Genomic DNA, 13,406 nt, shown 5'->3' with positions numbered 1-13,406 from the left:
GACATTCCGTTAAAATGAAAAAATGGGCTATAAAATACTATTGTGGTGCATTTTTCGATCTTGTTCTATAACTACTGTACCATAATGTGTAGATCGCGCAGGGTCAGGAATATCTCCTGACCCTAGTTAATTGTGATATATTTAAGATACAGTCAGCACATGGAATAACTCCTGACCCTAGCTAATTGTGATATATTTAAGATACAGTCAGCACATGGAATAACTCCTGACCCTAGTTAATTGTGATATATTTAAGATACAGTCAGCACATGGAATAACTCCTGACCCTAGTTAATTGTGATATATTTAAGATACAGTCAGCACATGGAATAACTCCTGACCCTAGCTAATTGTGATATATTTAAGATACAGTCAGCACATGGAATAACTCCTGACCCTAGTTAATTGTGATAGATTTAAGATAATCAGCACATGGAGTAACTCCTGACCCCAGTTAATTGTGATATATTTAAGATACAGTCAGCACATGGAATAACTCCTGACCCTAGTTAATTGTGATATATTTAAGATACAGCATTTCCTTTTTGTCCAAAATGCCAGGATGTCCCATGTTCTCTTATTGTTGTTTACTACACTGCTACATTCGAACCTGTTGTTGTCGCAGGCTTTCACTGTCATTGTACTTTTAAAAATAATTATTCTGGCAACTATCTTGTTTGGAAAGGAAAAGCCTTGAGTGTTCCTCCAATTTGGCAGCAGGCGGGTACTCTCTTCCTCTGTTAGTTGATGGTGTGTGCCCCCGGTCACCCGCTCTGGCCTTCTTCAGGCCCTATTGATTTTGCTCTGTTGTTTCCTGTCAAATGTCCTCTTGAAGATGTCTGTTTTAGCCCACTGTTTGGCCACTGTGCTGTGCTTCAGGTGGAGTTCTCAAGGGAAGGGCCAGGTGATTTCCTGTTGTTTGTCTCCCAATTGTTCCCAGATTGACTCTTTGTTTGGTCTGTTTGCTGGAACTGTAGGTGTTTTGGTGAGCCTGCCTCACTACACTTTCCTCATGGTCCCAACCCTTCGATGCTTGCAGATCTGTAAGGTGGACGCCATATGGTGGAAGCTACGCCAGTACGCTGCTTTTACCTATCCAGACCCTTCGGACCTGCAAATTTTGAGGGGTTAGGTAGGCCAACGGGGAAGAAAATGAAGCGAATTGGAACATGCTGTTGGTTAGCTTCACGCACCAGACTCATAGGCTCGCTTCGTAAGTTACAGCAGCTGTTGAAAGAGTGTGAGCCTGAACAAGGACCGGGCGGACACATTTCACCCTCTCGGTCGTTCCCCTACTTGACTGCATGGGATCTCTCCAATGGTTGTTCTGCTGATAAAATGGTCAGAGCATGCTGTCCATCTGGTTAGCTGCTAAGCTGGCTTTCACAATATGTTGCAAACTTGGCTTCCCCTTTTGTCTCCCTGCCTCTGAATTATTGCTCAAGGTTCTTGTTGTTGAAGTAATACTTATTTCGATGCCAAGGAGCCCATAGGCCCCTCTCAACTCCATTGATTCCATTGGGATTAGCTGATTGCTAATGATGTCCACTCTCCCTGTAATGTTTACCTCAGAAAGTCAGTTAATTTCCCAATGTGATGAATTGGACAAACATTATTATTTATTTATTTTTACCCCCTTTTTCATGGTATCCAATTGTTAGTAGGTACTGTCTTGTCTCATCGCTACAACTCCCGTACGGGCTCAGAAGAGACGAAGGTCGAGAGCCATGCGTCCTGCGAAACACAACCCAACCAAGCCACACTGCTTCTTAACACAGCGCGCATCCAACCCGGAAGCCAGCCGCACCAATGTGTCGGTGGAAACGCCGTGCACCTGGCCACCTTGGCTAGAGTGCACTGTGCCCGGCCCGCCACAGGAGTCGCTAGTGCGCGATGAGACAAGGATATCCTTACCGGCCAAACCCTCCCTAACCCGGACGACGCTAGGCCAATTGTGCGTCGCCCCATGGACCTCCCGGTCGCGGCCGGCTGCGACAGAGCCTGGGCTCGAACCCAGAGTCTCTGGTGGCACAGCTAGCACTGCGATGCAATGCATTAGACCACTGCTTTGGGGTTCTCTCAAGGTTTAATGTTGGGCCCGTGGTGGAGCTCTCATGTGTTGATCAGTGTGTCATGGTTCAGGTCCCATGAGCCCGGCTGACAAATCTGTTGAGTAAGATTTACGACAGACTTCCTGTGCCGCTGAAACGATACGCCAGTCATGAGGTAATGCTGCTCTAGCTGTCTTTCCTGTTGGTCAGGGCTTTCTCCAGTAAAACTAAAGTTCAGATCCTGTTTGGAAGTAACCGCAGTCTCCTGTTCTGTCTGTTGGTTAAAAAACTGTGTGGTGCTTACCAAAAATTACGAGTACAAATCTTCTCATTTTTATCAAGTCAAGATCATAGAATGATACAAGCTGGTTGCGATTTCAAATTTCCACAGACTTGAATGTCCACTTTCACCTCGAAATTCCAGTGTCTTCATCGGGCCATGTTGACTCAACATGTTGACTCACCAATCCCTGAAGGGCAGTATTTCTGTACTTCTTTAAGTTTTTATTGACTTGGCCAAACACAGAGAGGCAGATACAGCAAATTAATGAAAAAGTGGCCCCTTTTACAGATCTTCAGATGAGAGCAAAGGTCCCATCATGGAAGTACAAAGAGTTCCTAGATAACTGACTGCCATATTTTCAAACGCTGATGAGAAACCAAACCAAACTGTCCATTAGCCTCATCAAGCTTCATGTTCAACACACTTTACTGTGGCTATGGATCTCATCATACAACCTCCTAGCCTGAAACTATCCCTGACATGGTTGTTTTTGTTTCAGTATCTTTAACTCAACTGAACGCATGGAAACTTAGCTGAGGCCAAAGAAAGAGCTCACAATGGAATGTTGGGTTGCATGTTTCATCTTTTGTGCTTGGAGATTGATGATGTATGAGATTGATGATGTTCTACACGCCTGCGTTGGGTGCTGTGCGGGAGGGATGCACTCCGCAGCAGTGTGGGGGGTGATGATGGGGGAGGAAGAGGGGAGGGGAGGAGGGAAGGGAGCTCATAGAGGCATGATGAGACCTCGATAATTAGTTCATGGCAGATGGAAACGACTCAGCCAACCAAGCCGAAGACCGTTCACAAACACACACGTGCACAGATGCATACCACACGTTTTAAGACACACTGACACACAGATTATTGAACACACAGATACAATTATATGCGCACACACACACAAAGAAAACACTCAAATCTACATGCATGAAGATCCACACCACACACACACACACACACACACACACACACACACACACACACACACACACACACACACACACACACACACACACACACACACACACACACACACACACACACACACACACACACACACACACACACACACACACACACACACACACACACACACACCTCGATCTCATAATGTCATATGAGATCCAGTGGAGGGAGTGTGATTCAACTGTGGTGGCCATATGCTCACGATGTGTAACAGACCAGACTGACTGACACCTTTGTAATCTCAAATCAAATCAAATGTATTTATATAGCCATTCTTACATTCGCTGATATCTAAAAGTGCTGTACAGAACTATCCCTGACATGGTTGTTTTTGTTTCAGAATCTTTAACTCAACTGAACGCATGGAAACTTAATACAGACAATAGAGGAAATTAAGCTGTTCTGCAGACATTGTGTGCAGAAGCCAAATGCAGTGATGGTGAGAAAAAAAACATGTTTCATCATGCACAATGGTCATTTTTAGCTACAACTGTTAATTCTGTACTTTACCTAAGGAAGACACTATCGAGTGAGCTTGCTTCACTGGGCTATATGAGGGACCGGGCGAGCTGTGGTCACTTTTGCTTCTCAGCTCTCTGAGTTGGGTTAATGCTTCAGCTTAAGTGGTGATAGATGGTGTTGAGGGTGGGTCTGTTGCCTTGTGCTTTTCAATGGGTTTCACATGGCCTATTGTTGTGGACTAGCAGCAATGTTTGCTCCTGTATGAAACCTCATATGTAAATTCCCCTGTTTTGGGGACCTGCATGGTTCTGGTACCGGTTCCAACCGACATTTAAGATTATAAATTGATATGTGGACCACATAGATGGAAATGGCTTGCATTGAGCGGTAGCCCTGATTCTCATGGACACAGAAGTATGTATCTTCTGCCTGTGTGAAGCAGGATGTGAAATCTGACACCACTTGAAGCTGGGATGTCCCTTTTCCCATTTCATTAGCTCTTTCGACTGTCCATCAACTCCTGGCTGAACCCTATGTCACAGCCACTAACAAGGCATATGATTGGAATCCTTACATCATAACGCAGCAGGAGAGCATGGTTTCGTTGCAGTAGCACATTCAGAGATGTATATATAGCCAGTAATCTAAAATCATTCATAGATTTTAAACAAAAAAAAACTTTGTTTGTCATAGACGGACAAGATTAATATGAGATGAAACAAGTTCAGGAAGCCAAGCTAGAGCTCTGTGGGGCGTTCATTTTCTGTAACACTAAATATACAAATATGTATTTTACACTTATAAGGAAGGTGAAATATTATAGTTAGTCATTTTATAAATTGATTATACTATATTTAGAAAATATATAAATAATTTAATGTTTTTCATACAATTTTGTTGAATAGAAAATACATCATATCAAATATTTCTTATTTCCATATTTTTTTGTCATATTTGTACTGTGTACTTGAGCTTGTGTCCTCAAAAGTGACTACACCTCATCAATTTATAACTATTTTTACCAGAAGGGTGAGATTTTAACCTTTCTTGGAGTATGCAGCATTACCAGTTATTGTTTATGGTGCTTTCATGATAAATAATTACATACATTACATTTTTGATTACATTTAGTTACATTTAAGATGTTTTAAACCACTTCTGCAATGATTGAAGTCACATTATTTGATTATGTTGAATATTTTTGAATATTTCAAAAGATTTAAATACACACACCCAAGCCTGTTTTTTTCACATGCTTTGAGAAACACACAGAGTGGCACGCGCGCACGCGCACACACACACACACACACACACGCACGCACGCACGCACGCACGCACACACATACACACACACGCGCACACACACACACACACACGCACGCACGCACACACATACACACACACTGACACGCGCACACACACACTGACATACGCACACACAAACTTTGTATGTTGATTGTTATTCACAACCCTCCGATTTTCATTTTGAACCACCATGATTGAAAACAAAATAGTCTTCTGCCACTTAAAACCGTGTGCTATGCAATGATACTGAGTAACAGGGGACAGACAATACTAATGTCCTAGACCATGTGGCTCCATTAGTGAGATAAAAGCCAGGGTGATAAATAGTCCTTTTAGTCCCCTTCTTTGACTTTCATGAATTTACATTATCTAAAGGGGGACAAATGAAAAGGGGCCTGATTAGTGTGGAATGAGTTGGAAGAAAAGCTATTCATCTTTGTTAGCATCCTCCTGTGTTCTTTTGTGGGTTGTTTTTAGAAGGGGGGGGAGCTGGGGGAGTCTTTCCCAGCCAGGGAGCAGAGCGGCTGGACTGAGGGAGTGGTGGAGTGGTCAGCCGCGGTGCTCGCGGAGTGTCCCCGTCCCCCTTAAACGAGAGTTCAAGACTGTGAATGCTGGTGACTTCTGAATAACCTCCAGAGGTAGTGTGAGCTCACCCTTAAATGACCCCTCACTCTGAGGGGAGGGGGGGTCCAAGGGGGTCTTCAGACCTTCCATCAGTAGTCAAACATAGCCTGTAGCATCCCCTTGGAATTGGAGGAATTTCCACTTTAATTCCTCAATTAAGTATATAGCATATTGGCGTATTTATTTACTTTTGCTGTGCCCCACAAAAATTTGCAGACACATTATCCTAAATTGGCATGCCTCTAATGTACTAGATTTTATTTGTAAATAGATGTTATTATTTGTAAATTAAGCAAATAAGGTTGTCATTTGGGAGAATCCCACTAGACACATACGTCATTTCAACATGTAGTTTTGATTTAGATTTGTTTGAGTTGTCAACTAACCTGAATTGTGAAGAAGAAGAAAAATCGCCATGTCATTGGATTTAGGTAAAAAGTTGGGTAAAGAAATACGACATTCCCTTATGGTGATGGCTTGTTGCAAATCCAATCAGTTTATCACATTTATTCAGCATCATGACATTGCTTTTTTTTTATGACATGGAACAAATGTTGATTCAACCAGTTTTTGCCCAGTGGGATTCCTGATTTCGCCACCCCCTCCGCTGGGCCCCTCCGTGTGTGGTAGCCCAGTCAGGCAACAGTAAGAAGAGAACTCAGTCAAGGCGGGGACGGCGTTCACAGAGAGATGCTGTTCTATGAAAGCTAAACAAGAACATTCATCTTGGAGAGAAAAAACGTACAATAATAACGTCCATACAGTTATGGATAACAATGACTCTTATCTACATCTAAGTAAGTATGTTTTTCAGTTTCTCTATCAAGTCTTGAGACGCGGGCGGTATATCCCGCATAGGCTGCTCTTGCAGTTCTCTGTGTTGTGTTTGTTTAGTTTCCGAATTCCCTCTGCACAGCCGACTTTATACGGACGGCAATAAATCCCGCGTGGCAATGTTATCTATGTAGTTAACACTTGTCCCGCACCTAATGTGTATTGATTGACAAGGAGGCAGTGCCAATGCTCAAGTCAGCTGATACTGATTCTGCTCCTCAGTCAGGGTCAGGGGTTGGCACTTTAATTGCGCTTATGTAATTTATGGCCTTTCTTACGCGCCTCTTGTTAAACTGTTCGCTGCCTTGTTCTTATTTATGGGTCTGGCTTGGCAGAGAAGCGCTTATCCATCCGACAGCCATACATTCACTCACCTCACCGCTGTTCTCGAGGAAAGTTCGTCAAGCTGACCACATTGAGAGGGTAGGCCGATATGATTTTTTTTTCACTGCAAGCGCTACTTCTCTTTAGTAGGCTATTCTTAATTGGCTGAAATTGTTCTGTAATTGAATCATCATATTTTTTTTCAATCAAAGAACGACAATGAGGCCACAACACAAACCACGAATAAGCAGTCCTGTTGACCCAAAGACTTCTTCTATCTTTGTATTGGAAATGCATATTGTTTTCTATTCTATTCTATTGCATTTCAGCCTAGGCGACTGTATCATTTCCCTGTTCATATTTTGATTTTAGTGTAAAAGTATTGATCATTACTCTCTATAACACCAACTATTGTCAATAATTAATTAATAAATAAAAAAAAGACAAAGTGTGACAGCAATTATGTCACTGAATCAGTTTTGGGGATTATTACCAGAACAAGCATGAAGCCATGCATGCAGTAAATTATACTGCTATAGAAAGGATTCTGAAGGACTCAAATCCATTATTTCCTCAGCATTTTATGTTTGTGTAATCACATGCTCATATTGCTACAGAGGACATTATCCCACATTGGACCAGGAATCTGAGACATCTTGATCTATTTTTACTTCTCTCTCTCTATCTCTCTCTCTTTTTTTCTCTTTCACTCTCTTCTCTCTCTACTCTCTCTCTTGCTCTTTTACTCTATTTTTCTCTTCCACTCTCTTCTCTCTCTCTCACACTCTTTCTGTCTCTCCAGGGTTTAGTTATGTGAACAAATGAGTGTGGGACAAGTTCATCTGTATGGGTTCGTCTCCTCTGCAGCGGTGGACTTTGTTTTATTTGAACATTGGCATGGTCTGACTTCTGCTATGATCCCACTGGGCACAAACTGGTTGGATCAATGTTGCTTCTACGTCAGAAAAAAACCCCATATGTGATGACATTGAATCAACGTGGAAAACTGATTTGATTTGCAAAAAGTCATCAAAGTTTTTTTTCACACAAATTTGAACCTAAATCACATGACATGGTTCAAATTATTGTTGATTTCACATTGAATTCACATTAGTTCACAATTCAATCAAATATAATTCACTAGTAACACATACTGTAATGCACCAATGCAATGGCAGAACACGTTAGTGGAGTAGGAAGCAGCCATATGGCGCTACGGTCACGGCTGTGAGTGCCATGATCTCTTCCTGCAGCAAGCAGTCAAAGAGAGTGAGAAGTCATTCGGGTTTTCACTGCCAATGGTGATTAGGAAGGCTGACATGGGATCAGTCCTTGTTGACTATGGTCAGTGCTATTCGGAATCCTTGGGACGTCCCTACTCTAAATCCTAACCCTAAACCCTACCTTTGCCTAACCCTAACCATTTTAAATGTCAACTTCAATTGGGTAGGGATGTCCCAAGGATCCCAGATAGCACGGACCCTTGACAACACAAGCCTACTAACACTCTCGTCCACTGACTGAGCCTCTCACATATGCATATTTTTTGAAACTGCACTGTTGGTTAGGGGCTCGTAAGTAAGCAGTTCACTGTAAGGTCTACCTGTTGTATTCGGCGCATGTGACTAATAAAATTTGATTTGATGCGAGAGAACGGTTTGAGGCTATACGATTACTGACAAACTGCCTTCATTAGCACCATTCATGCATTTCAAAGGGTTTGATGGTGTATTTAAACTAATGTACATGTTATCTCATGCCAGGCTATGTGAGGATAACTTCACTATATTTAAGCAATAAGGCCTGAGGAGGTCTCTTATTGCTATTATAAACTGGTTACCAACGTAATTAGAGCAGTAAAAATAAATGTTTTGTCATACCCGTGGTATACGGTCAGATATACCACAGCTGTCAGCCAATCAGCATTCCTGGCTCGAACCACCGAGTTTATAATTAAGTAATAAGTCACGAGGAGGTGTGGTATATGGCCAATATACCATGGCTAAGGGCTGTTCTTATGCACGAGGCAACACGGAGTGCCTGGATACAGCCCTTAGCCGTGGTATATTGGCCATATACCACAAACCCCCAAGATGCCTTATTGCTATTATAAACTGGTTACCAACGTAATTAGAGCAGTAAAAATAAATGTTTTGTCATACCTGTGGTATACGGTCTGATATACCACGGCTGTCAGCCAATCAGCATTTAGGGCTCGAACCACCCAGTTTATAATATACTGTAAGCTACTTTATTTTCTCTCGGCCAAAATAGGACAATTCTGTCAGTGTTGGAACAGCAGGACTAGACAATGACCCATTTCAGCGGAGGCTTTTTGGAAATGAAAAGCGAGAGTTAATCTGGTATTTTTTATATATGGTACCATGCTGTGTTTTAGTTTGTCTGTAGACAGGGTAAGTCAACACGAGCAGCATCCTGGGTCTACAGCCTCTCCACTGGTGTCAGCCAAAGATCAATGAACTTCAGTACACTATTTGGCCTACTTTCAGTTCAGGCTACATACTGTAGTTTGACATACTTGTTTTCCCCTGTCTGCAAGCCATCAGGTAAATCAGCAACTCTAAACCTGCTAATGAACATGTCTCTTCATATGTTATTATACCATTGACATAATTCTCAGCGCTGACCATATTTGTTCATGAAAAGGTTGTTACATAAATGTCTGTTTAAAAATAACAGTAAAACGCTGTTGTAATATGACAACATTTAGACTCAGGTTTGGGAAGAGATGTTGCTGTATTATATTCATCAACAGTAGAACAAGAAGAGGATGTCAAAAAAGACTCTGATTCCTCAAATACCCCAAAAGGTCCCCCTAGTTATAGTTTGTTCATTATTCATTAACACTTGCATGCTTCCTTCCTATGCACTCCCTCTTAATTGCCCCCATACTGTATAGAACTGGGATGGCAGTCTGATTTAACTACCAGTGTTCTCTGTAGTACTCATTATAATCACTATCAGTGTTGAGACTTCCTGATATCACTGAATAAATCACCATCAATTCATATGGAGCTTCACACCATAGACAGGCAGACAGACAGGCAGACGGGAAAGCTGATGGACAGGCAGACAGACATGTAGATGGATCGATAGACCGACTGATATGAAAGACAGATAGACTAAGTCAAGGTTGTCTGTCTGGGGTGAAGCCACATACACTAATGTTGATTTATTCAGTGCTATAGCATGTAGTGTCTGGAGCATAAGCAGTGCACCATAGGAGGAGTATCCACTTCTGAGTCTTCTCCTGGGAACTAAGGCATACTGAGAGATAAGCTGTATCTCACTCTCTCTTTTTCTATCTCTCTCTCTTTCTTTTTCTCTCTCTCTTTCTTTTTCTCTCTCTCTCGCTCTCTCTCTCTCTTTCTTTTTCTCTCTCTCTCGCTCTCTCTCTCTCTTTCTTTTTCTATCTCTCTCTCGCCCTTTCTCTCTTTCTTTTTCTATCTCTCTCTTTCTCTCCCTTTCTCTCTTTCTTTTTTTTTCTCTCTCTCTCTCTCTCTCTCTCTCTCTCTCTCTCTCTCTCTCTCTCTCTCTCTCTCTCTCTCTCTCTCTCTCTCTCTCTCTCTCTCTCTCTCTCTCTCTCTCTCTCTCTCTCTCTCTCTCTCTCTCTCTCTCTCTCTCTCTCTCTCTCTCTCTCTCTCTCTCTCTCTCTCTCTCTCTCTCTCTCTCTCTCTCTCTCTCTCTCTCTCTCTCTCTCTCTCTCTCTCTCTCTACACAGTGGGATCCGATGGCCCAACATGGGCCTCATGTTTCATTAACAATTATTTGATGATGTCCCTTAATAGGTAGTACAAGGCCTGTGTTGTGTTGGGTCCTGGGCACTGAGAGGCCCTCTATGTGCTGCTGTGTTTGTAAAGGGGTTAGGAGATAAAGAGAGGGAAGAGAGTGGGGAGATCAAGTGGCACCTTCGGTCTCTCTCCCTCTCTCTCTCTCTCTCCCTCCCTCGATCTTACTTGGCATTCAACAAGACACCTGTTTCTTAACAGCTATTAGTATGTAGCTTGGTACTCGTCAAATGCGTGAGTGTGTGTGTGAGTGTGTGTGTGTGTTTGTGTGCGCATGTGTGTGAGCATTCTGTAGTTGTGTGTGTTGTGTACATGTCTGTGTATTTGTCTGTCTCTCTGTCCTACTAATTGGATTACTCAGGACCTTCTATGTAGTTGTAGCTTCAGTCCGCCCACAGTCGTCTCCGCTCAACTCCTTTAATGTGATGTACATCGTGGAGTTGGGAGTAACTCGGCTATGTACAGACCTGATCCAACATATAGGATTAATCTCAGGTCCCTGTCTGTCTACTCATCATACCCTTATTGCTGCCATGCTCTCCACTTTCAACCACGCTTGTTGCCGTGGGCTACTCTTTTGTACCCGACTCATTGTGCTTTGATGCTATAACCAATATCCTCTATACACCGCTCTGTTCTTCATTCTGTCATTTTATTGTCATTTGTTCTGATTGTCTGTCTCTCTTTGTATGGAGGAAACTCAGAAATAGCAGAGACAGAAAGGGTGTCAACATACAGGGCTGGCAGGCCCGGCCATTAGATAACATTTAGTCAGGGCCAGGCGCGGTGCTCTGATGTGTATCCCGGCAGGCTTGTGATTGTGAATCAGCTCCCTTATCTAATTGGTAATTTTTCTGCCCCAGTTGAAGTGGGCCCAGTCTGGGTAGCCAACGCTACTGCTTCAGTAGAATAGGAGAGCAGTGCAGCTTCACAGATAGAGGGGCTCGTGGTTGGCTTTACACTTTATGGAAACTTCAGAACTTTGTAGTCTCTTGTAGGATTATTGGGGAATTTAATAGAATAGCCTATAGAGCGTCTACATAAATAGTGATTCTATTTCTATGCCATACAGTAACATACAGTAACTGCTTGTACATAACGTCTCAATGTTGAGATGTTTATCAGCTTTTTGGGAATTAGTTTTTTGTGTGAGTTCAATTGTGGTCAGAGATAGTGGCCAGTTTCTTAGAGATGGAGATCAGTGAAGGCACAGTATTTCTGTACAGCAGCACCATGTCCTGGGTTCCTCCCCTGCCCAAAAGCTCTATAGAGCTGCTTCAATATACCATCTCCTCCAGGGGGATAATCCCATTTAATCCCCCCCCCCCCCCACACAAGCACACATACACACACACGTGCACACTCCCTCTCCAAACTCAACAGACGGCGAGCGCCTCCCCTGCTACCCCCTGGCCACATGGCATATGACTGCCCCCCCCACCTCTGGTAATCAGGACATGAAATAGACACCAGGATGGAAATGTTAACCTCAGAGAGAGCGAGAGAATGAGAGAGCGAGAGAGACAGAGAGAGAGAGCGAGATCAGGGTTTCTATATACAGTGGGAACCCACTCAGAATGTGGTTGACTTTATTCATTGTATATGATGTTACACAATGCTTTGGAAAACAGACTCATGAAGATGCATGCATGTTACCACATGCATTTGTAATGGTCTTATGTCACTGTCACATGTCCAAGGCTATTTGTGTGAATACATAAACAGTTGTATGTAGCATGTGTTGTCTTTTATCATGATGTTATAATGACAGTGTTGCTGAAAACCACAAATTTAGATTGATATAACAGATGTAACAGGGTTGACATGTCTAAAGGTAACAGGGTTGACATGTCTAAAGGTAACAGGGTTGACATTTCTAAATGTAACAGGGTTGACATGTCTAAATGTAACAGGGTTGACATGTCTAAAGGTAACAGGGTTGACATGTCTAAAGGTAACAGGGTTGACATTTCTAAATGTAACAGGGTTGACATGTCTAAATGTAACAGGGTTGACATGTCTAAATGTAACAGGGTTGACATGTCTAAATGTAACAGGGTTGACATGTCTAAATGTAACAGGGTTGACATTTCTAAATGTAACAGGGTTGACATTTCTAAATGTAACAGGGTTGACATGTCTAAATGTAACAGGGTTCACATTTCTAAATGTAACAGGGTTGACATTTCTAAATGTAACAGGGTTGACATTTCTAAATGTAACAGGGTTGACATGTCTAAATGTAACAGGGTTGACATGTCTAAATGTAACAGGGTTGACATTTCTAAATGTAACAGGGTTGACATGTCTAAATGTAACAGGGTTGACATTTCTAAATGTAACAGGGTTGACATTTCTAAATGTAACAGGGTTGACATTTCTAAATGTAACAGGGTTGACATTTCTAAATGTAACAGGGTTGACATGTCTAAATGTAACAGGGTTGACATTTTTAAATGTAACAGTTACATTTAAAAAGTAGTATGATAACAGTCAAACGGTGCAGTTTGGTGTGTAGCTATAGGAGAGAGGTACTTTGTCTTGGTTACAGTACATTATGAATCATATGAGACACAATATATACACTGAGTGTACAAAACATTAATAACCCCTGCTCTTTCCTTGACAGACTGACCAGGTGAATCCAGGTGAAAGCTATGATCCCTTATTGATTTCACTTGTTAAATCCACTTCAATCAGTGTAGATGAAGGGGAGGAGACAGGTTAAAGAATGATTTTTAAGCC

General features: G+C 42.3%; 1 protein-coding gene across 2 annotated transcripts in view; it reads left to right on the top strand.

Moving 5' to 3' along the window:
• Positions 1-6,321: 6,321 nt before the first annotated feature.
• The window catches only part of LOC139560587 (retinoic acid receptor RXR-gamma-A-like), a 31,539-nt gene continuing 24,454 nt past the window's right edge, over positions 6,322-13,406 (top strand). The window contains exon 1 of one of the 2 annotated variants that reach the window (XM_071377495.1): positions 6,322-6,491. In XM_071377495.1, coding sequence (XP_071233596.1) covers positions 6,395-6,491 — 97 coding nt within the window. In that variant the 5' untranslated portion in view covers positions 6,322-6,394. Of the gene's footprint in view, positions 6,492-6,811; positions 6,952-13,406 lie in introns of those variants that run through there. The other variant, XM_071377496.1, reaches the window with a different exon arrangement.

Source organism: Salvelinus alpinus, chromosome 30, assembly GCF_045679555.1.
Source record: "Salvelinus alpinus chromosome 30, SLU_Salpinus.1, whole genome shotgun sequence".
Taxonomy (NCBI): Eukaryota; Metazoa; Chordata; class Actinopteri; order Salmoniformes; family Salmonidae; genus Salvelinus; species Salvelinus alpinus.
The sequence above is the reverse complement of the archived record's forward strand: the minus strand, read 5'-3'. Positions and strand labels throughout refer to the sequence as shown.